At 52.2% G+C, this 25160-nt stretch overlaps 2 protein-coding genes across 2 annotated transcripts in view; one reads left to right on the top strand and one right to left on the bottom strand.

Moving 5' to 3' along the window:
- Nucleotides 1–668, bottom strand: part of daam2 (dishevelled associated activator of morphogenesis 2) — a 156274-nt gene extending 155606 nt beyond the window's left edge. The window contains exon 1 of the mRNA XM_061260835.1: nucleotides 335–668. The gene's annotated coding sequence lies outside the window, so the exon portion shown is untranslated. The remainder of the gene's footprint in view (nucleotides 1–334) is intronic.
- Nucleotides 669–1641: 973 nt separating this feature from the next.
- kif6 (kinesin family member 6) overlaps nucleotides 1642–25160 on the top strand; it is a 103029-nt gene continuing 79510 nt past the window's right edge. The window contains exons 1-6 of the mRNA XM_061257196.1: nucleotides 1642–1858; nucleotides 4452–4564; nucleotides 6062–6136; nucleotides 15271–15418; nucleotides 16163–16272; nucleotides 21234–21363. Of these exons, the coding sequence (XP_061113180.1) occupies nucleotides 1799–1858; nucleotides 4452–4564; nucleotides 6062–6136; nucleotides 15271–15418; nucleotides 16163–16272; nucleotides 21234–21363 (636 nt within the window). The 5' untranslated portion in view covers nucleotides 1642–1798. The remainder of the gene's footprint in view (nucleotides 1859–4451; nucleotides 4565–6061; nucleotides 6137–15270; nucleotides 15419–16162; nucleotides 16273–21233; nucleotides 21364–25160) is intronic.

The following is a 25160-nucleotide window of genomic DNA, read 5'->3' as shown; positions in this document are numbered from 1 at the left end:
GAAAGCCATTCATACCTTTGCTCCTTGAAAGAGTTTACATTAGAGGTGTGCCAGGATGATTTCATCACATGAAAGAGAGAGAGGGGGGGGGGGGGGGAAGAAATAACCCAGCGCCAGCTCTTTGAAGTTTTGAAGTTTAACTGCTTTGGAGCAATCGGCCAAATGTCGCTGAACATTTTGGAAGGTTCCTCTCCTCTCTTTTTCTGAAAGCCTGCATCACTCCATCCATTCCTTACAGTGTCTCACGCTTGGCTCAGACGGTGACACGCATACTTCATTTAAACAGCCAACTGACAGCAGGACAGGATCTCAATAAAAAGAAAATTTACCCTACCTGCTTCAGAAGATCTCACACAACTGGCCCTCTCTCTGTCCAGACCAGTCCAGTCCAGTCCTGTGCGGTGTTTCCCCTGGTCCTCGGTGCCCAGGCAGTGCGATCCGCAGGCTGTAATTGTCCAGAGCAGAGACCCAGGCAGTGAAGAGGACTAGTCTCGGGACAGCGGGCTTGGTGCTGAGTCCAGTGTATTTCCAAATCTCTCCCCTTTCACCCGGGCCGGGCTCCCCGGCTTTCTGTCAGTAATCCAGTGAGGCTGCTGTGCACAGCTCAGAGAACAGGCTCGCAGTGCTTCAGCTCCACTGACTGCACTCCCTCTCTTTCACTCTCTCTCTCTCTCTTTCTCTCTCTCTCTACTGCCCTGCCCTCCCCGTCTCTCCTGTTCTCCGTCTCGCCACCACCCTCCTCTCTCACACTCTCACACACACTCTCTCTCTCTCTCTCTCTCTCTCATCAACAAGAATCAGTATTTTTTTTTAACGGCAGACAGCAGTACAGGAGAGTAGAGTGAAACAGGACGGTCCAAACATTCTGTTACTGAACTTAAAAACCTGTTACAATGCACGTCGGACTGCATAATATGCCCTGCTCCATAGTCCTGCACATAAACACAGCACACAGAAGGCTAAAACATTAACAATGAAATTCAGCTCACTGGGTTAACTTAGTTATTGATTATATTTAAATTAAATCATTAACATTTTCATATAAGACACATTCCATATGACTTCACTTCACTGCAGTTATGGCATTAAGCCTATTCAAGCGATCCTCCCCCATGACGTTAAAATGGTTTGTTTCAATGAAAACACATTGCAATCAACCCCACGGTTAGTGTCGGTGTTGATTGCAGTGGCCAGACAGGTCAGCGGTTCCTGCTATTCTATTTTAATCCAGTAGGCGGAGCTCAAGGTAACGCAGCAGAACTCAAGGTAATGCAGAATCATATGTTTTCTGTGATATTTGACGGATTATTATTTAAACGAACATTCCCTTGCATGTTTTTTTATAAACGGCTTGCCTACACTATATTATTACCACCACCAAATATGAATGAAGCTCCGGTCTTGAATTTGGATAGATCATTCACACAGGCACACACAGCCATCAAACTAAACAAAGCAACTGAGTAGTCACTGTTGAACAAATAGCTTGGAAACTAATGAAAAAAAATCAAAAAGCTAAGAAGACGTTAACATGGCAAACTGAAATCTCTTGTTTCCCCTCAAACGCACCTGTATGCCACCTGTGAGCAGACGTGAAAACTCAATCGACGTCAGACACAGGAACAACACCCTGACCAATCACATATCGTGTACTTCCCCACCGTTGCCCTGGCAACTACTATAACACAGTCGAATGGCAACTACTTACACATAATGCAGTTTAATACAGGCAAACGCTACATATAATAGCTATACAGATACTTGTGCATGCTTATTATACTGGAGCGCAAGCCCGAATATGGTTAAGCAAACTATACAAATCTTTGCCCGCGTCAGACCGACAAAGAAAGTCACCTCGGTGAGTAGCCAGCCAGCTAGGTGGCTAACTAGCCTTCACTTCCCAGGATAACGTTAACAGCTGTTAATGAAATGTGTGCGTCGTGTGCACGGTGCAGGTGACTCGCCAGCTGATTTCATTTGGGGTATAATAATGAAAATACGAAGTTATACAATGGTAGACGCGTTGTGTCAATGCATTTGAGATACTATCTATTATTTAAATTTTTGGATGAGATCCACCAACTGACCTCGAATACGAATTCGAATACAGTTAGAGCTGACTTAGCTAACTTTCATGCCAACACACGTAGCTAACAGTTACAATACAATGACCAGGTTTAAGGACGACTGTTCAATGTTGAGTCCTATAATATGGCGTTATTTTATAACTTTTTTGTTGAGCTAGTTTAATCACTTTTATTTCAACGGATGGTTATCAACTATGCAGAGGCAACAAAATAGTTACGAGTGTGATACAGTAACTTAGTTACATAATTAGCACTGCACCGAACTATTTTATGTTCGGTTATAGTCTAATCTGTAAATGTCAGTGACGTTATATTTAGATAGCAAGCCTAATCAGCGCCATTATCATTTGGAACAAAATCAAAGTCAAATCTGACTGTAGTTTGCTGATGAAGGTGGACAATTTATTCTCTATGAATAAATCAATTCAGCCAAATAACGGAAGGACTCGTTTGACATTTCGGAGATTGAGGTATTAACATATCGTGCAGAATAAACTGAAAATACTTGCTTGAAATGACGAGAATAGAATGTACGTTCTTTATATCTGTAGGCTATATATCACTTTCCCTGCTTTACAATGCATTGACTCTAGGCAGAAACAGACATCGGAACCCATTTGAAACAACACTTGGACAAACCACTGTCTTAATTTCAGTTACACAAATTTTGTGAATAATACTTAACTCCACTTATTTGTACAGCGCGTTTCAATCAAAGACTTGCAGCCCCCCAGCGCTGGACCAGTGAACTCGCACAGAACTTTAGTGACCTCAAAAGTGCTGCTTTTCCCCTACAGAGCGTTTCGGGGTCTGTTTGGCTGTGTACACTTCTTATCCCTGTGCTTCATCACCCTCGGGGTCTATGTGGACTCTGGCCTTTGTTGACACACGTGTGTGTGTGTGTGTGTAAACGCTTTGTAGCGTCTGTCCGGGGACCCGCGGTCCGTACCGTGGCGGGGGGATACAGCTGCATAGCTAGTCTGTTTCTGGCCCGCCGCCCGTCACGCATCTTCAGAAGTGACAGGGGGTTCGATGGGGTCCCGGAGCGGGAACGACCAGGCCAGCGAAAACCCCCCCGTGCCCCAGCCCACGCACCCACCCCTCTGTCATTAGGGGTGGAACACGGGTTCAATGAGGTCCAGGAGTGGGAACAACCAGGCCAGCTAAAAGCACCCCTTCATGCCCCCAGCCCACACGCCCACCCCTCTGTCGTTAGGGGTGGAACAGGGGGTCAATAAGGTCCAGCAGCCGTAACGACCAGGTCAGCCAAAACAACCCCCTCTCCATGCCCCCCCCCCCCATTCCCCCAACCGTCTCTCCTTAGAGGTGGAACAGGGGTTCAACGAGGTCCGGGAGCGGGAACAACCAGGCCAGCCAAAATCAGCCCCCCCTCCACACCGCACCCCCCACAGACAGTCCGCATCGCGGTTCATCGTCCGAGCGGAGCCGCTAATGGATGTCATGTGATCACTCCGGAGCGCAAGCGGGACTGCGTGTGCCGCACACCGCGGTTCATGTCATCAAGTGCACCAGCCGCGCGGTGCTTGGGAGGCCTAGCGTACCCCGGGGCAGTGCCGGGACCTCTGGAGCCCCCTCGTCACGCTTAACAAAGACCAGAGGATCACCTCCGCAGGCACCGGGAGGAAGAGAAGAGATCCAATTATCTCAGTCTCATCTCTTCTCTCTCTCTCTCCCCCACCCCCCCCTGCGTTTGGCACGGGGGGGCTGATCGTGCGGCTGTGCAGTGATATGCGCTGAAAACGCAGAGAGGCACACGTGAGGGGCTGTTTTAGGAACTGAACCAGACCCACTGTGCGCTATTCCTGTCGTATGAAAGGAGAACGCTTGATGATTACATGCCACGAACCGGGGCATTTACGCTTATTAGTTCCAAACAGGAAGTACAGTAGTCGTGCCCAAATGCCGCTTGTTCATTCTCACCAGGCACAAATACGTAGATATATCACAGTCTGTGTTAAGCCTACATCCTGGCTTCAATCGGAATTTGTCACACACAATTAAATGCAGATTTGATATTTTTGTAAGTCAAAGAGAAGGATACGTGTTGATTGAATCCAGGCTTGCATTGATAATACTGATGCTGGTCATGTTTTTTTTGTCCACTGGCCATTAGTGCCTCCTAAAATTCACCAGGTCAATGAAACTGTTTCACCAGACAACTCGATATCTAGAATAGAACAGGGGCCTCCAATGGGTGGGTGGTTTGCTGCCACAGTGGCTGGTTAGAGGAGACAAACCTCCCAGACTCCGATAACCTTTGTCAGCGTTTGGCGGGTGGCTGGTGTTAACTCCCCACCCTGTCCCGGAGGCCTGCTGATGGGGGAATGTGACCCTCTCCTGCAGGTGTACTCGGTCGATGATGAGGAGGAGAAGGTGGGCTCCAGCCTGGAGTTTGTCGTTCCCCGGGACCTGGCCGACGGCTTCATCAACAACAAGAAGGAGAGCTACGTATTCAGGTGAGGCGGAGGAGAGACAGTGCGCCACTCCCCTTTTCCCTGTGTTTCTCCAGCCTTCGCAGAAGTGGAACATATCTGAAAATACATTGACGCAAATATGTTATCGATGTATATTGCAGAACTTCAACACATTTTTTTTTTAACCTTACTGCTTGCTTTTTGGGGTTTTTTTTGTGTTCAGTTCTCCTTCTGTTACTCTGGAAACCATCTTTGTGACTTTGTGACTGTCCTCTGAAAAAAAAAAACACATAATACTGTAATTCATTTGATTTGATTTCATATTCCGAATTTAGAAGCCGTTGCCGTTTTATTCCATTGCTGAGAAATGTATTTATACACTTGGTGAATGTTTGCTGTGTATAACCGTGTGTTCTGTTTCTGTAAGCGATGACATGCCCTGGTTTCTCCGGGGGCATTTATGAACATTTTTTGGGCAGATATTTTTAGGTTGGCTGGAGGGGTCAACGGGTGTGAACTTTGTAAAGGATTAATTTGAAACCTCTCTTAACATTTTGGATATGTGGGCTATGTATGCTTTGGCGGCAGGGCGCGTAGCTTTTCTTAGAAAACCACAAATGGAAGGTGCCCTTTCGCGAGTTCTGCTGCTGAATTGACAAGTCGGAGTTGCAACATCTGGGCCTATTCTGGTCGCAGAAGCTGGAGCGCTATCAAGCGGGCGTGGCCTGCTCTTGGCCCGGGTTTTCTTCTGCAGTTCCAGGTCCTGGAGGCAGCACAGAGTGCTCTTTTAACTGCCCTGCTTTTCATAGACTGGAAATAAAGCATCGAGTTTAGCTCATGAAAGGCCTCTTCTCCTTCAGGGCTGTCCTTCACGTTGGCCGTGGTGGAGCTTGTTCATAAGAAAGAGTGACTAACTGGAAGTGTACGGGAAAACACAGAGTTAATCACCGTTTTTGTAAATCTCAACTGCAGGAAAATGTAAATATTGCCCTGTAAAATATACACTGTTATGTCCTGAACATAAGAAAATATTGGGTAAGGATAGGGGAATTAGCGTTAGGCCTGTAATCAAGAGTGAATCTCAAATTATTGCTGTGCTGAGTTTGAAGTATCTAATCCCACAAATGATCCTCGGACGTCATTCTATACATTTTTCATTTTCTGTGAAGATGTAGGTTGTTCTCTACTGTAACGCTTTCGATGTTAAATCAACTCCGATGCCGTACATTTAATCCCTGTTTGACTCATAGAAGGTCTGTAAGAGTTGAAAGAGCTTTGAACAATGTTTGGGGTCACAGGGCTGAAACCGAATAAATCATACAGATATCCACAGTCTTAATATTTTGACATCGCTCTCAGTAAATCAGCCGCATCACTGTGGTACCCAGACAGACAGTACAAGAGCCAGGTGCAGGACACTCATTCTTTGGCATTGGATATTTCGATCTCATTTGGTAATTTGGTTTGGTCTGATTTGGTCCGATCTGGTTTAATCCGGTCTGATCTGGTCACATTTCCCCCTTTGCTTTTATCCTTCAGGTTCCAGAAGGTGTTTGATCAAGAGGCCAAGCAGGAAGAGGTCTTTGAGCACATCGCCAAGCCAGTGGCCGACAAGTGAGTATATAGATAGATAGATAGATAGATAGATTTACAATGATGAGGGTGAACTCATCTCAACCACCACCAGTGTGTAGCACCCACCTGGGTGATGCAACGGCAGCCATTTTGTGCCAGAATGCTCGCCAGACGTCAGTTAAGGTGGAGAGGGAGACGACAACAGTAACCGCACCTTCAGCACCAGAGAGTGGGGTCTTACGGTAGCGTATGCAGTGAATTTACTGCGAGTTGTCAGCTTGTGCCGGACCGCACCGGCTTCACCGTAGACAGCAGGGCAGGCCGCTGAGGCGGTGAGCTGATCGCGCGTGAGGACGGAAACGAAAGAGAGCTGCGAGTTTTGGCTCGCCCGGGAGAGCCGGGAGGCGCTGTGGTGCGTGGTGCGATCCTGCCGTCGTGAAAAACCCCCTCCTCTCCGCAAGTCACGCTGCCACGGAGAGGGACCGCGTGTTTTCTCGGATGCGCTTCGAACATTCTGCTGTGGGGCCGTCAGAATGCGTCTCCACGGGGCCAAAACGGCCTGGCCCTGCTGCTGACAGATATAGAGCCTTCTCCTAACCGCATACTGCTAGAGGCTACACCTGACCGTATACTGTATCTCTGTTAAACAAGAGCCCAGGAAAAGAATTATCAGTCCGTGTGAATTCACTTTATTTACTGTGACTTGTTGTATGATTATCGGCAAGATGGTCAACCGATATGTTTAGCCGAGGCTGCTCCTTAGAAAATCTGTGTGGTTCGGTGGTATTTGTAGGCAATGCAGTCAGAGTCTCTGGCCCTTTCTGAAATGGTACTGCATTTCAGCTAAAATGTCACCGTGGCGTGACAGGGCATTATGAGCCAGCTGACGACCCTTCAAATGCTCTGCCCTGAATCCTCCTCAAGAGCAGCGACTTTAGAGAGAGAGAAAACCCCCCCAGAAATATCATAAAACGCCAAACAAGTTTTCTGTGTTCTTTATTTAGAGACGCTCTTAAAACAAGCATTACTCATTGTTTTTCCCTCAAAGCCGCGCCCTGAGAGTGGCTGCCGGGCCTGTAATTAGGGTGATGATGGGACGTGGCTCATTGGGATGGGACAGGGCGGGGGTAGGGGGGGAAGGGTGGGGGGGGGGGCGGCTGGACCTCACAGACACTGGGCCCGTGTTCTCTCCGGATCCCACCCTCTCCCGCGGGACCGCCACCTCGTTCCCCCGCGCGTGCCGGGACGTCTTGAGCCCGGCTCTCCGCGGCCCCGCACGTCCGCAGCGGTGGTTACCGCGGCGATCTGACCCCCCCACCCCCCCGCCCCGCGTCCCGATAACGGCAGGGCGTGGCCCGCGCTCTCTCTCTCTCCCCCACCCCCCCCCGGGGGGGCGGGCAGGCGGGCCGGTGTCAGGCGAGGACACGGGACCGCGCCCTGGTCGTGCCACACTCCGACCCGCGGCGGGGAGAGCGTAAACATTGGCAGGGCTCGGAGGCGCCCGTGCCAGAGAGCGCTGGCGCGTTCGCCCGAGCGGGATCTGTCCTGTTCTGTCTGCGCCGCTGCGCTTCCTGCCTCCAGCGCTCCCTGTTCTCACGCAGCGTGTCAGCCGTAGAGACCGAACTGGCCTGCTCACCTGTGCGGGCCACCTCTCTGTGCCTCACAGGTAGATCTGTCTCTGTCCTCTCTGCTGGCCTATCAGAATGCAGTGTTTAGATATCTGAACTCTCTGCTGGCCTATCAGAATGCAGTGTTTAGATATCTGAACTCTCTGCTGGCCAATCAGAATGCAGTGTTTAGATCTCTCTGTCCTCTCTGCTGGCCAATCAGAATGCAGTGTTTAGATCTCTCTGTCCTCTCTGCTGGCCAATGAGAATGCGGTGTTTTAGATCTGTCCTCTGCTGGTGATCTGAGGTCAATCAGAATCAGTGTTTAGATCTCTCTGTCCTCTCTGCTGGCCAATCAGAATGCAGTGTTTAGATATCTGAACTCTCTGCTGGCCTATCAGAATGCAGTGTTTAGATATCTGAACTCTCTGCTGGCCTATCAGAATGCAGTGTTTAGATATCTGAACTCTCTGCTGGCCAATCAGAATGCAGTGTTTAGATGTAATGTTTGTGTTGCGGTGCGTAGCAACATGGGTCATAATTTTTATGCAGTGCACTTTTTATGTGGTGATTAAAACGTTATGTAATAATTTGGCTACATGTATAATTTTTCACTCCATGTAATAATGCCTTGGGTTTATTTCTTCCTTCCTTGCTTATCAGGACTCCTCCTTCACACAACACGCATTAGTGTTTATTTACACTCTCCCTGTGCGCCCTGACACTACCTGTGGCCTAATCTACCCCAGTGAGTAAAGTCAGAATCTAGAGGTCTAGAGGGGAGGAGATCTAGGTTCTGACATAAACAGACTGGGTCAACCCCGAAACAACCCAAGCTCAGATTGTACCCGGATACAGCCAATCAAACGTAATCCAGATCTTTCACCTGAACACCTCGATGGTGTCTCACTTACTTTTCACCACAAACCTTTCCCTGGGACCTTTCACCTGCACATAATCTGGTGCAGGAGAGAGACAGACGGGGGGAAATCGGAGAGGGTAGAGGTGGGCTCACAGCACAGAACGTGCAGTGGCAGGGCATTGAGCCCCCTGCACAGGTTGCACCTCGTCGGCTGGGCTAGAAAACCTTTCACCCAAACTTTGTCTGGGAACGTTGTCCGCTCTCCGCGCGTCTGTTCCCGGCGATCCGGAACGCCACCTTCCGGAGCGTCTCGCTCAGAAACCCGACGCGTTCCTCCTCTGATGTCTCATCGGTCACGTTTCCTGGCAACGCAAACTGGAAGCACATGCCAACCGCTCGACCCTCGCCGGCCGCAGGACGACCGAAATTGGTGCTCAAAGCGCCCCTCTGTTTCTGCCGCCGAAACGCAGGGACGGGCCGCGGCTATTTTTAGCGTCCGCCTTAACATCTGCGGAGCAGCAGGTCAAAGCTGAGATCATATCGGCCTGTTCTTGATGGTATCACGCAGGCCTGTCTGTCGTGTGGCTGAGGCATGACGCGTGCGGTTATGAGCAGTGTGCTCTGGCACTTAAACGGGGTGTGTGGGGGGGACGGGGGGGGGCGTTGGGCTGTGTTTGGGAGGAACTGGCACACCCGTGCCAGTCTGGAAGTCTCAGCCAGGAAAGGTCGTTATCGTGCCTGTCTTCCCAGGGGGGCAGGCTTTTAGGCTGGGGGTGGGGGTGGGGGGGGGGGGGGTGGGGTGGGGAGGGGAGAGTGTCCACTGTCTGGTTCCCCTGTCCCGTGTCTAGAGTTACGACTTTGAAGCTTTTGTTCCCAACGGGACGGCCGGGAGAGAAAAGGGAGGCCTTTTCCTAGGAATTTCCTGTGATCAGATATAGGGCCGGCCGTTATCTGGAAATGACGGTCTTCCTCTTCTCCCCGTCTCTGTCACCCTCTCTCCCTCTCTCTCTCTCTCACTCTCCTCTCCTCCCCCTCCCTCCCGCCCTCTCTCTCCCTCGGCCAGTGCCAGATGTAACTCATTGTGGGGATATTTCTGGAATTTCAGCAATGAAGGCTGAGTCTTTATCTTTTTCGGAGACGGGCCCCGATATTGGACTAGCCCGCCGCTCGATGAAGTAGGTAGCCGCGGCGGAGCTGAGTCAGCGCCGGGCGACCGCGCTCTCCGTCACGCTCGACGAGACTCAGACGCGGCCCCTCTGTCTCACCGCGGGAACGGCGCGGGTCGCGCGATTGGCCGCCGGGTCACGCGGAGGCATTCGGGATGACTGGCCGGCCGCCGGACGGTTCACACGCCGCGTGGAGGCCGGCGGGTCGTTTGGGCAGGCTGAGCTCATCGTTCCGTGGGCAGTGAGTCAGGTCACGGCGAGACATCCTAAACGCCCCGACGTTTTCCTGTCGGCTGGAGGTCGGTGATAATTCAGGAGCCCTCGATCCCGCTGTCCGATAAGTCAGAGTCGATATAGCTCAGCGCCGTCGGAGGCAGCGGTGTTAATCACTGAGGGGCAGCCTGTAGCTGACTGAGGTACATGACTGAGACCTGGAAGATCGGTGGTTCAACCAATCACATCCACGGAGCTACCATCAAATCCGCACAGCCGCTGGGCCCTTGAGCAAGACCCTTAACCCTGCATTAAGGGTCCTTCGGTGTGCCACTGTTTCTAAGCAACTAGAATGGGTCAAAAGCAGAGGAGAAATGCCCCCCACAGGGTTCAGTAAAGTATATCTTCCATTTTCTTCTAGAAACTGCTGTGAGCACGTGGAACTGCTTGCCAGGTGAGGTAGTAGCGGTGGAGTTCTACATACAGTATGAGATCGTCATGTCCAGGCCGGAGGCAGAGCCGGATAATCTAGTCAAGGTAAACAGTGGGCCCAGACGGACAGAATGGCCTGTTCTTGTCTGTTTTGTATTCGTCGGTTCCTAAACTCTTTCCCGGGAAACGTCAAACCGGCCTCGTGCTTTTGGAGCGATGGGATCGGCGGTGTATTGATTGCCGCCGCGGTGTTTCCACGACTTTTATTTCAAAAGTCAAGATGGAGTGGATTAACGTGGACATTCTTTTTTTAAAATTTATTTTCTTGTAGTTTAGTTTAGTTGGAACAACGCTTCCCTTCTTGCTGAAAACAATATCACTGTATCGGGGAGGCCTCTGCGTCTCTCCTCGGCACAGAACCCCGGTCCGCGAGTCTCCGTGCCTGATTCCAGAGCGTAATGTGATTAAAGCTTGTTTAAGGCCGGCCAACCTGCGTTGAGCTCTCTCCAGGGGCCTCTGCAGAGCACAATAAACACCATTGACGCTCTCGCCCAGCTGTGACTAGACCTAGGGAGCGCACGCCCACTCCGCTAACAGTAAAACCGCGCTAATGGTGCTAATATTAATGTCATTAGTCAAACTGAGGCTGGATTGGCCAACTGATGCATTGCCAATGCCTGAGGAGAGTTTTGCAATTCTTCCCCCAAATCTGGAGACAGATGTTGAGATGTTGGTGGGGGGTGGGGTTGGTGGTGGTGGTGGTGGTGGGGGGGGGGAGAGGGTCTGTATGTCTTTAGGATGCTGTGGAAAAACTTCCAGTGGCAGAACGGAGGGATGGCCAAGCGCCCAGTGAGTCTGCAGCATTACCCTGGCAGAGGGTGGCCGTAAACAGGAAGAAGCCCCAGGAAACGCCCAGGCTTAAGGACATTGTCCAGGCCCCGTTATTAGATCTGACACTAAGCGGATCCGCTGTTTCCTACTCTGAAGTTTATGTAGAGACACTGTTCCTTTTAAGGAAATCTCCTCCACCAACTTATGCTTTTAGCTTTGTCTCGTTTTTTCCTCTTTAAAACGAGACCTGACCTGTGCACAATATGTCCCTGTATTTCATTGGGCAGATCCCATGAAAAGATCTTATTATTTCTCAGGCAAACATTTTTTGCTTAATGTCATATAGCTGATCCAATTGGCTGCTCCAGTTGTGAATGGCCCTGCTGTTTCATCCCTCTTAGGTGAAAGCGTCGCACTCCAATTTTTAAAAATGTTGTTTCAGGAGCGGCGATGGAATCATGTGAGAAATCCGAACCCCCCCCCCCCCCCCCGATTCCCGGGAATGAGCTGTTCCTGGTAGGCCTGACATTCCCGGTAAATTTGTGTCTCCACAGCTGTAGAAAGGACACATTGTGACACAGCAGAAAACCTCCGCTCTGGCCCAGCTTTTTTAAACGCGATCTTCGACCGCCTGAATAACGTTTCTCTCACAATTTCCGTATTCGCCCCCCTCCGCTGCTAATTTAATGGACGTCGGACGACGCTGGTCTTCTTGCAGCCACGGGCAGCCGGTCCACAGACAGCGTCGAAAGTAAACGTGAATGGAATGTTCCGGAATTTTCTGCTCTCTTTCGCGGTGATTCGTTTGGCGCAGGTTGCACTACGAATGGAAAGTGAAGATCTTTCTTGTTGCTACAACCCCTACCCCCCCCCCCCCCCCCTTATGTCACCCGGCATTCCACCATCCTTCTGTTCATAGACAATCTCTACTGAAATGATGGAGGTCTGTTTGTAACATTACATTACAGCCCACTTATTTAGCGGGCACTTTTATCCAAAGTGACTTATAGTTGATTAGACTAAGCAGGGGACAATCCCACTGGAGCAATGTGGGGTTAAGGGCCTTGCACAAGAGCCCCAACAGCTGTGCAGATCTTATTATGGCCACACCGGGGCCTTGAACCAGCAACCTTCCAGGTCCCGCTCAAGCCCCTTAGCCACAAGGCTACAGAAATTGTTCTTGCAATGTTACTGGAATGTTTTGTGAATGGTATAATATTTCCCCTGCATGGCAGCAACAATGTGAGAACATTTTGTGTTCGCTGGAAGTTTCCATTGTGCTGTGCATGTTTGGTGTTCACGGCTATGCCAAGCCAAACTGTTCTGGCGAAAGCCAAGTGCAATCCACCAACCTGTCTGGTTCTCCTCACGTTTTTTTCCCCCTCTGTCTGTTGCCACGGCAGCACTTGTTAGCATAGCGTACATGTAATTATTATCAGGTTTTTTTGGGATTGAAATATTAATTTAAAATGTCAGGTCTGTTTGTCCTGTGCTTGGGAGTTTGGATCGCGCTCCTTTCTCCTGAGACGGGACACAGGGCCTGTCTGACGGACGCTCAACGCCAGCCCAGCGCAGATTCGAGGCCGTTATTGTTTCCTGTGTGGGCGGAAGGTTCCGGTCCGGTCGCCCCCGGCTCTCCGCTGGGATGTGGTGTGTGTGTGTGTGTGTGTGTGTGTGTGTGTGTGTGTCTGTGTGTGTGCGTGTGTATGTGTGTCTGTGTGTGTGTGTGCATGCGTATGTGTGTATGCGTGAGTGTGTATGCGTGTGTCTGTGTGTGTATGTGCGTGTGTGTGTGTGTGTGAGTGTGTGTGTGTATGCGTGAGTGTGTATGTGTGTGTGCGTGTGTGCGTGTGTATGCGTGTGTGTGTGTGTGTGTGTGTGTGTGTGCGCGTGTGCGTGTGTATGCGTGAGTGTGTGTGTGTGTGTGTGTGTGTGTGTGTGTGAGTGAGTGAGTGAGTGAGTGTGTGTGTGTGTGTGTGAGTATGTGTGTGTGTGTGTGTGTGTGTGTATGCGTGAGTGTGTGTGTGTGTGTATGAGTATGTGTGTGAGTGTGTGTGAGTGTGTGTGTGAGTGAGTGTGTGTGTGAGACGGAGTGGCCGTGGCCTACAGGGGGAGTCAACCACCTCAACCGCGCTCACACTAACGTCCCGGTCGCACGCTGTTCCCTCTCGCCCCCGCGCCGCTAACCCAATACAGGCCCGTTTTTCATCTCCACTCCCCCCTGCTCCTCTGGCCTCGGGCCTCCAGAGCGAGCGGGGGGCGGTTTGAGCTCGACTCGTGAAACGAGATTACGCTCTCATCACGCCCAGCTGCCCAACGCTGTCCCCGAACCCGCCCGCGTCTGATCCCCGCTCGTTTGACGTCACGTTTGTACGCGTGTCCGGCCGGAAGTATGTACGTGAGGGCGGACATAAACGCTAAAACTGGTTTTAGATTACATTACGTTACATCACAAGGCATTTAGCAGACGCTCTTATATCCAGAGCGACGTACAGTGAAGTGCAGATCAAACACAAGTACAAGTGCGAAGAGGACCTGAGAGGACAGTACAGTCCTAGTGTAAGCATACAGATGCAATCGGAAACCCTTGAAGAATATATCAACTTCCAAACTAGCATACCACCGTTGGCAGCTAGAATACCCCGAGTACAACAGTACAATAACTAATGTTAGATGGACAATAAGAGGCAAAGCCCCAACTCACGAAATCTGGCCCTCAAATCCAAATCCGGCCCTGGTTTTCTTGCCTCCCGGGTAATTAACTGAACAATTAGTGCTACTTATTGGCCTGACTTGTCTTCACACCTGACTCCCAGGTAAAGGGAGGGTGGAAAACCAGCAGTTCTCGGCCCTTGAGGACCGTGATGTGATGATCCCTGCTGTAGACCTTATTATTTGTGTTCAGGCTGTTGCCATGGCGGTGTGGAGAGGTAGGGGCTGGGGGTGGGTGGGTAATGGGCTAATGACAGCTAAAGCGGTTCCTCTGTGTTATTCACACACACACACACACACACACTCTGTGTTATTCACTCACCCCCACAGTGGAACAGTTCTCTCATAGCCTCCTGTGTGGCCAGACCGTGTGCGTTTTCCTCTGCTCAGGCTCAGGGGTTGTGCGGTCCTGTTGTGCGTCTTGTGTGTCATTCTTGTGTGTCATTGGGCCTCCCTGTAGCGTTCCTGTTTGTGTATGTGTGTGGGTGTTGAGTCTTCTCTGAATAACGCTTTGCTGAGAAACGCTAATGGGGTGTGTGGGTGCTGAGTCTTCGCTGAGTGTGTGTGTGTATGTGTCTGTGTGTGGTTTAGTAGAGAATAAAAAGGATTTAAATCGTAATACCCCCTTAAAATGACCCACCTCTGACTGAGGACCTTTACATCTGCTGAGGACCGCTCTGGGCTCTTTACTAGGACCCTGGGGGGTCCCCCGATCTCGGTCTGGGTGCCGCTGGTTATTGTCCACAGTACTCTCTGCTGTTCTGTGGCAGTTGTGCCTTTGTGAGGTTCTGTATCTCACTGGTTGACCTGTGTCTGTGTGAGATTCTGTATCTAACGGGCTGACCTGTGTCTGTGTGAGGTACTGGATCTAACGGGCTGACCTGTGTCTGTCTGTGTGAGGTACTGGATCTAACGGGCTGACCTGTGTCTGTGTGAGGTACTGTATCTCACTGGTTGACCTGTGTCTGTGTGAGGTTCTGTATCTAACAGGCTGACCTGTGTCTGTGTGAGGTTCTGTATCTAACAGGCTGACCTGTGTCTGTGTGAGGTTCTGTATCTAACAGGCTGACCTGTGTCTGTGTGAGGTTCTGTATCTAACGGTCTGACCTGTGTCTGTGTGAGGTACTGGATCTAACGGGCTGACCTGTGTCTGTCTGTGTGAGGTACTGGATCTAACGGGCTGACCTGTGTCTGTGTGAGGTTCTGTATCTAACGGTCTGACCTGTGTCTGTGTGAGGTACTGGATCTAACGGGCTGACCTGTGTCTGTGTGAGGTTCTGGATCTAACGGGCTGACCTGTGTCTGTGTGAGGTACTGGATCTAACTGGCTGCCCTGTGTTTGTGTTGAAGTGTTCTGGGCGGGTACAATGGGACCATCTTTGCGTACGGACAGACCGGCAGCGGGAAGACCTTCACCATCACGGGGGGAGCCGAACGCTACAGCGACCGGGGAATCATCCCACGCACGCTCTCCTACCTGTACCAGCACTTCAGCCAGGTGAGTCTCACCTGTACCAGCACCAGCACTTCAGCCAGGTGAATCTCACCTGTACCAACACTGTAACCAGGTGAGTCTCACCTGTACCAACACTGTAACCAGGTGAGTCTCACCTGTACCAACACCAGCACGTCAGCCAGGTGAGTCTCACCTGTACCAGCACTTCAGCCAGGTGAGTCTCCCACCCTCTATAGTCCTCCGTGTTTTTGCCCTCAGCTCTGTTGCCTGAATGGGGATGATAGTTTACTGTTTAAAGCTCTTTGGATTCCTGGCCGGTTTCTCCCTCCGTGTTCACATCCTGAAGAGTTTAAACTCTGGCTCCGTTCTGTTCCTCCTGCTAACCTGCTCTCTGTCAAGCTCTGCAGCGGGAAATGGAGTAGAGCGGGGTATTTAAAGGCCCACACGCATCAGCGTTCTCCTGGATTTAGTGTCTAAAACGCCCCCCCCTCCTCCTGCTCCTCCTCCTGTGGTCCTGTTTTAGCATTTAGCGATGTCGTCTGATAATTATGCAAAAACATACCTCACGTCCCATGGGTCGTTTTACAAACAGCTCGGAAAAATAGCAGTTAGACCTGAAATATGCACCATGCATAAGTTGCAATAGTTTTACGCGAATCAGTATGTGGAACACGAGCTCAAGCTCCCGGATGATTTGAAAAATATGCGTGTGGGGCTTTTGATATAAACGTTCAGTTTGTGTTGATTGATTGGCTGATTGATTGACTGATTGATTCTACCCCACAGGACAGCAGTAAGCAGTACAGTGCCCACATCTCCTACCTGGAGATCTACAACGAGTTCGGCTACGATCTACTGGATCCCCGCCACGAGGCGTCTCGTCTGGAGGATCTACCGTTAGTTTCTCTCTTTTTTTATCTCTACTTTCCTCCCTCGCTCCCTCCATCCAATCTATGTGTTGTACACAGGACATCTGGGGAACATCAGTCAACCACAGGGCCTTGCTGTTCACCCTGCTGTTTTTCACTCTGTCTACCTCTCTCAATCTTCCCCCCTTTCTCTCTCTCTCTGTCCCTCTCTCTCGCTCTTTCTCTCTCTCCCTCTCTCCCTCTCTCCCTCTCTCTCCACCCCCCTCTCACTGTGGTTCCGTCCCGTTGAGAGTGGCCGACGGGATTGTCACTCCGGCGCCTCTCTCCCGCTGTGAGGAATGCTCCGTGTTTTTATTGGTTGTCTCTCAGGTTAGCTCTCTTCCTGTTGGTCGTGGAGAATCGTGGGGTAAGCCGGCATCGCAGTGTACCTGGAAGCAGGAGGAGGGGGGGGGGGGGGGGGGGTTAGCGGTGGGGGCAGGCAGAAGGACATTCTCTTTTACGGCTATGCAGCCCAAACCCCCCTGGAGCAGCAGTCCCAAACAAGCACGATTAAATTATTTCATTGAATATTCTATGTTTGGGAGAAAAAGAGGTGTTGTGTCAAAGATATGTCTGGCCAGGCTGATGTCATTCCTGATGTCATCCGCCCCTTTGGCCAGGGCTCAGCTGGTGGGGACCGGTGACAATGCACATCATCAGTGTGTTAAAGTCACAACAACTCGTCCTGCGAGCCACTACACATTACACAACATACTGCACACTACATCTACACACTACATACTACAGACTACATCTACACACTACATACTACATACTACAGACTCACGCTAAATACTACACACAGCACAGTACATACTACACACTACATACTGCACACTACATACTACAGACTCATGCTAAATACTACACACTGCACAGTACATGCTACACCCTACATACTGCAGACTACATCTACACACTACATACTACAGACCGCACAGTACATCCTACACACTAGACAGCGCACAGCTAACTGCACAATGTGCAACACCAGCTTGCTCTGATGACAGGAGGGGGCAGCACTCAGTAGAACATTTTAAAAAAAAGTTTTTTAATAAATTTGGTACCGAATGTGGATCCGAAGGGCGTCCAATTCCCCCCGTGATTGGGAAGGGCTGACTGTCTGCGACCGCAGCCTCGCTCATGTGTGAAACCTACTGCCCGTCGGGGAGAGTGTGGACAACTGCGGTTCCCCTCCAGAACACGCCTGCTTCTCTTCACCCTGCCGCACACACACAGCGGCAGAGCCCTGGGAGCTGCAGGACTCATCCCCTGCTCAGCAGTGCGCTGAGAGAGGGACTCACGTTTACACCCTGTCTCGTCTTAAGGCCCAGTGGGAGTCGACCAATCACAGTCGCCGTTGTTCTGTCGGGCGTCAGCAAGGTTCCCTGCGATTAGTGGAACTGTTTTAAAAAAAAATCTCATTTCAGTAAGGTGACATCACGGCTGTCTCATCCCTGCTTTCCCCTCTCTGAAATCTCTCGCTTCTCTGGAACGTTCTCGTTAACTTTTCCGTCACGTCCCGCATCGTCGGCGTAAACCAATACGGCCGCCTGGAGAATCTGTCCCCTCTCTGCGATGTCAACCCCTTTTGGACAGGCTGAGCGTTGGCACGACAACCGACCGTCGCCCGGAGGAGTCGTTGCCGCCCCAGCTGCGCCCCGGACCGCGCGGGGCCGAATTAGCAGCGGGTTTGAAACGGGACCCTCCAGCCGGTCCCCCTCGCGGGCCTGGGGCCCGGAGGACAGACCCGCGGGGTGACTGGGCCCAGTGCCAGCGTGTTTCTGCTGAGGCAGGGGAACGGAGAGCCCCCCCCCTCCCGGCACAATGAGCGCATTCACCAGCCCGGAGCGCGGCGTGAATAACCCCGCTTGTGTCTGTGTTTGTGTTGGATCCGGCGGGGGTGCTATACGCAGAACGGTCAATTACAGCCACACGCCTGCTTCTCGCGGTGTCGGGGCTGTGTCTGGAAGCGGCGGCTTCAACCGGCGGTGCCAGCGTCTGGAAATACCACCCTGAAATTGGCTGTCATTTGTCCTCATGCGCCTGTCTTCCCGAATTAGCGTGACGCTGGCTTTATCTAACGCCGATTTTTCCACCCTCTTGAGAGCAGGCTTTTTTTTGGAATGTTGTTTTTTTCTCCCCCCAACGTTCTAATTCAGTGTTCTAGAACCCCACAGCTTTCGATCGCCAGTCACGATTGTTACATCACCATTAGAACGTCGGGTTAAGAACGCTCCGATCGCGTGTTTGTGACATCACACCTTAGAGGGTTAAAGAGCCAGTAAGAACGGAGGAGGGGGTGACTGAAACAGCAGCGGTCGCTATGTTAGCGGGTTTTAGAACGCTGGTCTGGTAGAATGCGCGGCCTCCCTCAAACCGCCGGGGTGTCTCTCCGTCGCCCTGCTCTCTCACCCCTCCATCTCTCTGCCCCCTCACCCCTCCATCTCTCTGCCCTCTCTCCCCTCCATCTCTCTGCCCCCTCTCTCCTCCATCTCTCCATCTCCCCGGAGGCTCACGGCCGCACACAGATTACAGCTCTGGAAATAGACCACGGCCGCTGCCGACCACGTGGGTCTGACTGCTCTTTCCATGAGAGGCTGTCGCTGGGAGAAACCGCTGGGAGAAACCGTGTGGAGACACCACTCAGAGACAGCACTCAAAGAAACCGCGTGGAGACACCACTCAGAGAATCCACTCAGAGACAGCACTCAGAGACACCACTCAGAGAAACTGTGTGGAGACACCACTCAGAGAATCCACTCAGAGACTCCACTCAGAGAATCCACACAGAGACAGCACTCAGAGACAGCACTCAGAGAATCCACTCAGAGAATCCACTCAGAGACACCACTCAGAGAATCCACTCAGAGAAACCGCGTAGAGAATCCACTCAGAGAAACCACGAGGAGGCTGTCCGTGGGCCCCCTCTCTCTGGATCTCCAAGCACGGCCGTAGTCTTCCTCCGCCGTCCCCTTTGGGGCCGGTTCATTCTCGCGGTCGGGCGGTCGGGCGGTCGGGCCCACTCCGCGGCCCCTCGCTCTCCCCCGCGCTCAGCGCAGCGCCCGGCTCGGTGCCGAAGGCGCCGGCCCAGATCGAGCCACGCCCCCCGCGGCCCGACCGATTTAAACCCGGCTTTGAAATGTATCTCCCTCAGAGATTACCTCCGCATTCTCACCGCCGTCTCCCTCCCGCGGCCCGGGGGACCCGCGGTGAAACCCGCCCTGGCCTCTAATTTAGGTCTGGAGGGAGAACTGCCGCCGTTCGCTTACCCCTGTCCGACCTGCTAGCGTAGCCCTGTTTTCCTCTCGTTTGTGTGGGGGTCAGAGGAGATGTCCGGGGGGGGTGGGAGAGAGGTTGTACACGCGTCTGACCGAAGCCTGTTGGCGTCCTCCTGCCTTCCTTCCTGTGCTTCTCCTGAAGGCCGTCTGGCTGCTCGCAACGACCGCAAGTGTAACAACACCTCCGCTCCTGTTTGAGTCTCCCCCTGTCGGACCACAGCAGGGCAGAGAGCCCCCTCTCTCCCTCCGCTCCTGTTTGACTCTCCCCCTGTCAGACCACAGCAGGGCAGAGAGCCCCCTCTCTCCCTCCGCTCCTGTTTGACTCTCCCCCCTGTCAGCCAGGGGAGGAGAGACCGCAGCAGGAGCAGAACTGGAGCCCCATCTCCCTCTGCGGTTGTGCTCTCAGGATGCGAAGCGTGTAACGAAGCCACGCAGTCTGGTGCCGCGTGCACGGCATGCTGGGATAGGGAACGGCCGTCGCACGCTTCCTAAACTACCACTTTAGCTCCAGGCCGCACTTCAAGGGCGGAGGTGGGCCTGGAACACAAATTACATATCCTGTGTTTTTTTTATACATTTCTTTTCCCGATTTTTCCGTTCTTGCGATGACGGAATGCCTCTCCGATCGGTATGTTAAGCATCTAAGTGCGTGTGAAATAGGGGGCGGTTGGATGGAATTTACAGCGTACTTAAAATGCGAAATGCCTAAAATGTGTTGTCCTTATATACCATAAACAGCGCGGTCTGTAGGTATTGGACCCTGATGAAGAATTTATGTTCTGTTGGCTCTGTACCCCGGCACATTGGATTTGGAATGAAACACTTTAACCTCATTATCCATGGTTTCATTTCAAATCCAATGTGCGGCAGTACAGAGCCAACGGAACAGAAAACGCTTCGCTGTCCAAATAATTCATGGACTGCCCTGCAACTGTACACAAAACCGATCATGAGAAATGTTTTCAATTATAACAGAAATGCATTGCTTCTCATCGCTGTCTCCCAGCCTGTTCTCACAATGTGACTAACGTTTTGTCAAAGTTGTAGCAAACATTGTGAGAACGCTTTCTGTTTTATGGGTTGTACCTTTAGCCCCGTCTCTATTTCTCACATTTATGTGTCAGATCAAACACATCTCCCAAATGATTCAGGGACATCTTTTTTGGGCTTTGACCTTAAACGTATACAGGCCAATTCCCAGCCTGGACCAGTCCCAGCTGTTTTCTGAAGCAGGTAGTAATGGTTCATGCTGCTGTTGGTTTTAAAACGTGAGGGTGTCCATTGTGGTGTGATGGACTCTGGGTGGATTTAGCGTGTGTAGGGACCTCCGTGGTCTACAGACTCAGCAGCGTGGTTTGTTTTGCTTCAGGGAATTCAAGCATCACTTAGGAAACACAGGACAAGCAGTAGGTACAGGAATAGATGTCTTCTCAACATTTGCTGAGGACAATGTTTTTGAGCAGACTTGTGGGCTAAAATCACGTTTAACTTTTTATTGAGTCGGAACTTTTGAGTGTCATTGAAGTGTAGGAACATTCTCAAGCTATGTTAGGATTCTGTAATCATCATAATGTACGGTACTCTTAAAAGTGCAAACATTCCTGAAGCTGGTATCTTATTTTTTTTTCCCTTCATGCCTGATGACCTGTTTCTAAATTTGCTGTTTAGGAAAGTGTCCATCATGGAGGACGAAGATCAAAATATCCACCTGAAGAACCTGTCAATCCAGCAGTCGGCCAATGAGGAGGAGGCCCTGAACTTGCTGTTCCTGGGGGACACCAATCGGATGATCGCTGAGGTGAGAGGGGGCGGGGCCGGAGCGGGAGCGTAGCTGTGGCTGTCTCTCGGATGGAGAAGCGCTGGTTTTCAGAAGCGGTCGTTTGCTCTCCTCTCTAATTTGACCGTTTCCTGGAGCGTGTTGACGCGATGTGGAAGGCCCTGTTCGGAGAGAGACGCAGCCAGGACAGAGTGTTTGTTTATAGCGCTTTTTCGTGCCGCTCAGCCTGCGGGGTTTTGTGCCAATCTGGCGGCCCACACACCGCTCATACCTCTGTGGCCACGCCCCCCGCCGAGCTCCGTCCCGGCTGCGGGCGAGCTGATTGGATGAGCTGCGGTCTGGGTAAACAGTCGGGATGGGATGCTAAACACAAGTCCTTTTCTGCATCCGAATGATAAATGCAAAATGGCTGAGGCATCCCGCGGTGCTGAGGGACGGAAGCGTCCGGAAAGGTTTGCTCGGTTCAAAGGCGATGTGGTTTGGGTTGTGCAGTAGCGTGCTCGCGTGTGTGTATGTTCCAGGGGTGATTCAGAGGCTCAGAGTCTCTGCTGGATCATGGAGTGGGCAAACAGGATGAGAGAGTGTGTGTTTATGTGCACTGTGTGTGTGTGTGTGTGTGTACGTGCGGTGTGTGTGTGTGTACGCTGTTTGTGTTTATGCGCTCTGTGTGTGTGTGTGTGTGTATGTGCTCTGTGTGTGTGTGTGTGTGTACGTGCGGTGTGTGTGTGTGTGTGTGTGTGTGTGTCTGTGTGTGTTTACGCTGTTTGTGTGTTTGTGTTTATGCACTGTGTTTGTGTGTGTGTGCGTGTGCTGTGTGCGTGTGCTGTGTGTGTGTGCACTGTGTGTGTGTTTACACTGTGTCTGTGTGTGTGTTTGTGTGTGTGTGTGCACTATGTGTGCGTTTGTGTGTGTGTGTGCACTGTGTGTTTGTTTACACTGTGTCTGTGTGTGTGTTTGTGTGTATGTGTGCACTGTGTGTGTGTTTACACTGTGTCTGTGTCTGTGTGTGTGTGCGTTTGTGTGTGCGCTAGCCCTGTACTCATCAGAGCAGCAGAGGATTATGGGAGGCTGAAAGGCCGTCCCAGGGAAAGTGCAGCGCGTGTGGACCCTGCTTTGGGTCCAGGGAACGTTTGGATCGCTGCGGCTCAGAACGTTCCATCGTTTCCGGCCCCCCGTCTCCACACCTGACCCACCCCACCGACCCCCGTCCTGGAACCGTCCTTTTTTCCCTTTCAGGAAGGGCTCAGGGACCGAACGATGACGGAGCGTGACCTCAGTAACTCCCCCGGACAGGAAGTAACCCCCTCCTCCGCCCCACCGGACGCCGGTCCTTTGATCAGGGCCCCCCCCCCGTGTCCTTTACCTCATGCCTCCCACACGCGCGCCCCTGTTTATCTTCCCCCCCCGCACCGTGTGCGACGCAGCTGCGGTTCCCCCCTGTAACCTGCACAGTGCCGCCATTCAGCTTGTGGTCGCCAGGTCCGCCGCGCGCTCCTCGTGTGTGGTCGCCACGGTCGCAGAGGGTCAGCGTTCTTTCGCACGTAAACACGCCGTCCGGTCCTCCACGGGCCCTGGAACTCCGCAGTCCTTTTTTTCAGGGGAGAGAGGGACGGAGAAAAAGAGAGAGAGAAAAATAACACTCTTTTGTGCTCCGCGCGTTTGGACCGGCTACAAAACGACAGAATCACTCCAGAATCGGCCAAACGGGAACAGCTGTTGTGTTTTAGAGATAATTCACTTTTAATTCCAGTTTACATATTGTTTCTGATGGTAGTTTGGAAGTTCTTTCCCTGACAACAGAATCCACTGAACATGACCGCAAATAAAGTAGTGGGATTTATTGTTTATATACGGGATTATTGTCTTTCCCTTGGCTCCTTTTCCTAATTTTTCATGTGTTTTTTTGGGTGGTTTGGTTCCCTGTCTGGTATGTGTCCATGTGACCGTGAACCTTCATGACCGGCTAACACGGCCCACCCTGAACCCATCCTGGACGTTCAGCCACTGAACCCATCCTGGAGCGTTCAGCCACAGAACCCATCCTGGAGCGTTCAGCCACTGAACCCATCCTGGAGCGTTCAGCCACTGGACCCATCCTGGAGCGTTCAGACACAGAACCCATCCTGGAGCGTTCAGACACAGAACCCATCCTGGAGCGTTCAGCCGCAGAACCCATCCTGGAGCGTTCAGCCGCAGAACCCATCCTGGAGCGTTCAGCCGCAGAACCCATCCTGGAGCGTTCAGCCACTGAACCCATCCTGGAGCGTTCAGACGCAGAACCCGTCCTGGAACGTTCAGACACAGAACCCGTCCTGGAGCGTTCAGCCGCAGAACCCATCCTGGAGCGTTCAGCCACTGAACCCATCCTGGAGCGTTCAGACACAGAACCCATCCTGGAGCGTTCAGACACAGAACCCATCCTGGAGCGTTCAGCCGCAGAACCCATCCTGGAGCGTTCAGCCGCAGAACCCATCCTGGAGCGTTCAGCCGCAGAACCCATCCTGGAGCGTTCAGCCGCAGAACCCATCCTGGAGCGTTCAGCCACTGAACCCATCCTGGAGCGTTCAGACGCAGAACCCGTCCTGGAACGTTCAGACACAGAACCCGTCCTGGAGCGTTCAGCCGCAGAACCCATCCTGGAGCGTTCAGCCACTGAACCCATCCTGGAGCGTTCAGCCACTGAACCCATCCTGGAGCGTTCAGCCGCAGAACCCATCCTGGAGCGTTCAGCCACTGAACCCATCCTGGAGCGTTCAGCCATTGAACCCATCCTGGAGCGTTCAGACACAGAACCCATCCTGGAGCGTTCAGCCGCAGAACCCTTCCTGGAGCGTTCAGCCGCAGAACCCATCCTGGAGCGTTCAGACGCAGAACCCATCCTGGAGCGTTCAGACGCAGAACCCATCCTGGAGCGTTCAGCCACTGGACCCATCCTGGAGCGTTCAGACACAGAACCCATCCTGGAGCGTTCAGACACAGAACCCATCCTGGAGCGTTCAGCCGCAGAACCCATCCTGGAGCGTTCAGCCGCAGAACCCATCCTGGAGCGTTCAGCCACTGAACCCATCCTGGAGCGTTCAGACGCAGAACCCGTCCTGGAACGTTCAGACACAGAACCCGTCCTGGAGCGTTCAGCCGCAGAACCCATCCTGGAGCGTTCAGCCACTGAACCCATCCTGGAGCGTTCAGACACAGAACCCATCCTGGAGCGTTCAGACACAGAACCCATCCTGGAGCGTTCAGCCACTGAACCCATCCTGGAGCGTTCAGACACTGAACCCATCCTGGAGCGTTCAGCCACAGAACCCATCCTGGAGCGTTCAGCCGCAGAACGTGAATCACGGGATGGAGTTGCTAAGGGCAACGCTCTCGCACACAACCTCAGCCGTGAGTTTCAGGGGGATGTTCTGCAGCGCGTTCAGAGACACGCTGCTGCACTCTGGAGTTTAACGGAAATGGCGCTGTCAGTCAGACGGGTTCTGGTTTAGACGTTAGGGCGGACGTCTGCAGAAGCGTTAAAGGGTGTACAGCCAGGCTGAAGGAGCCCGCTCTGGCGGTTCTGGCGCTGTTGGGTCCGGCCCCCGTCACGGTGCGTTAGAGCACTCTGGCAGTTACCTGAGCTCTGCTGTCTGCCCTGCTGGTAACACACAGCACCGGCCAATCAGAGAGAGAGAGGGAGGGGAGAGAGAGGCCTAGTTATGCTGTAGCATAGTGGCTAAGGTACATGACTTGGTGGCCTCAGTGTGGTCACAATAAGATCTGTGCAGTTGTTGGGCCCTTGAGCAAGGCCCTTAGCGCTGCTTTGCTCCAGGGAGGAT

The sequence above is a fragment of the Conger conger genome, chromosome 1 (assembly GCF_963514075.1).
Source record: "Conger conger chromosome 1, fConCon1.1, whole genome shotgun sequence".
In the NCBI taxonomy this organism is placed as follows: domain Eukaryota; kingdom Metazoa; phylum Chordata; class Actinopteri; order Anguilliformes; family Congridae; genus Conger; species Conger conger.
This window is presented reverse-complemented; position numbering and strand designations above follow the sequence as displayed.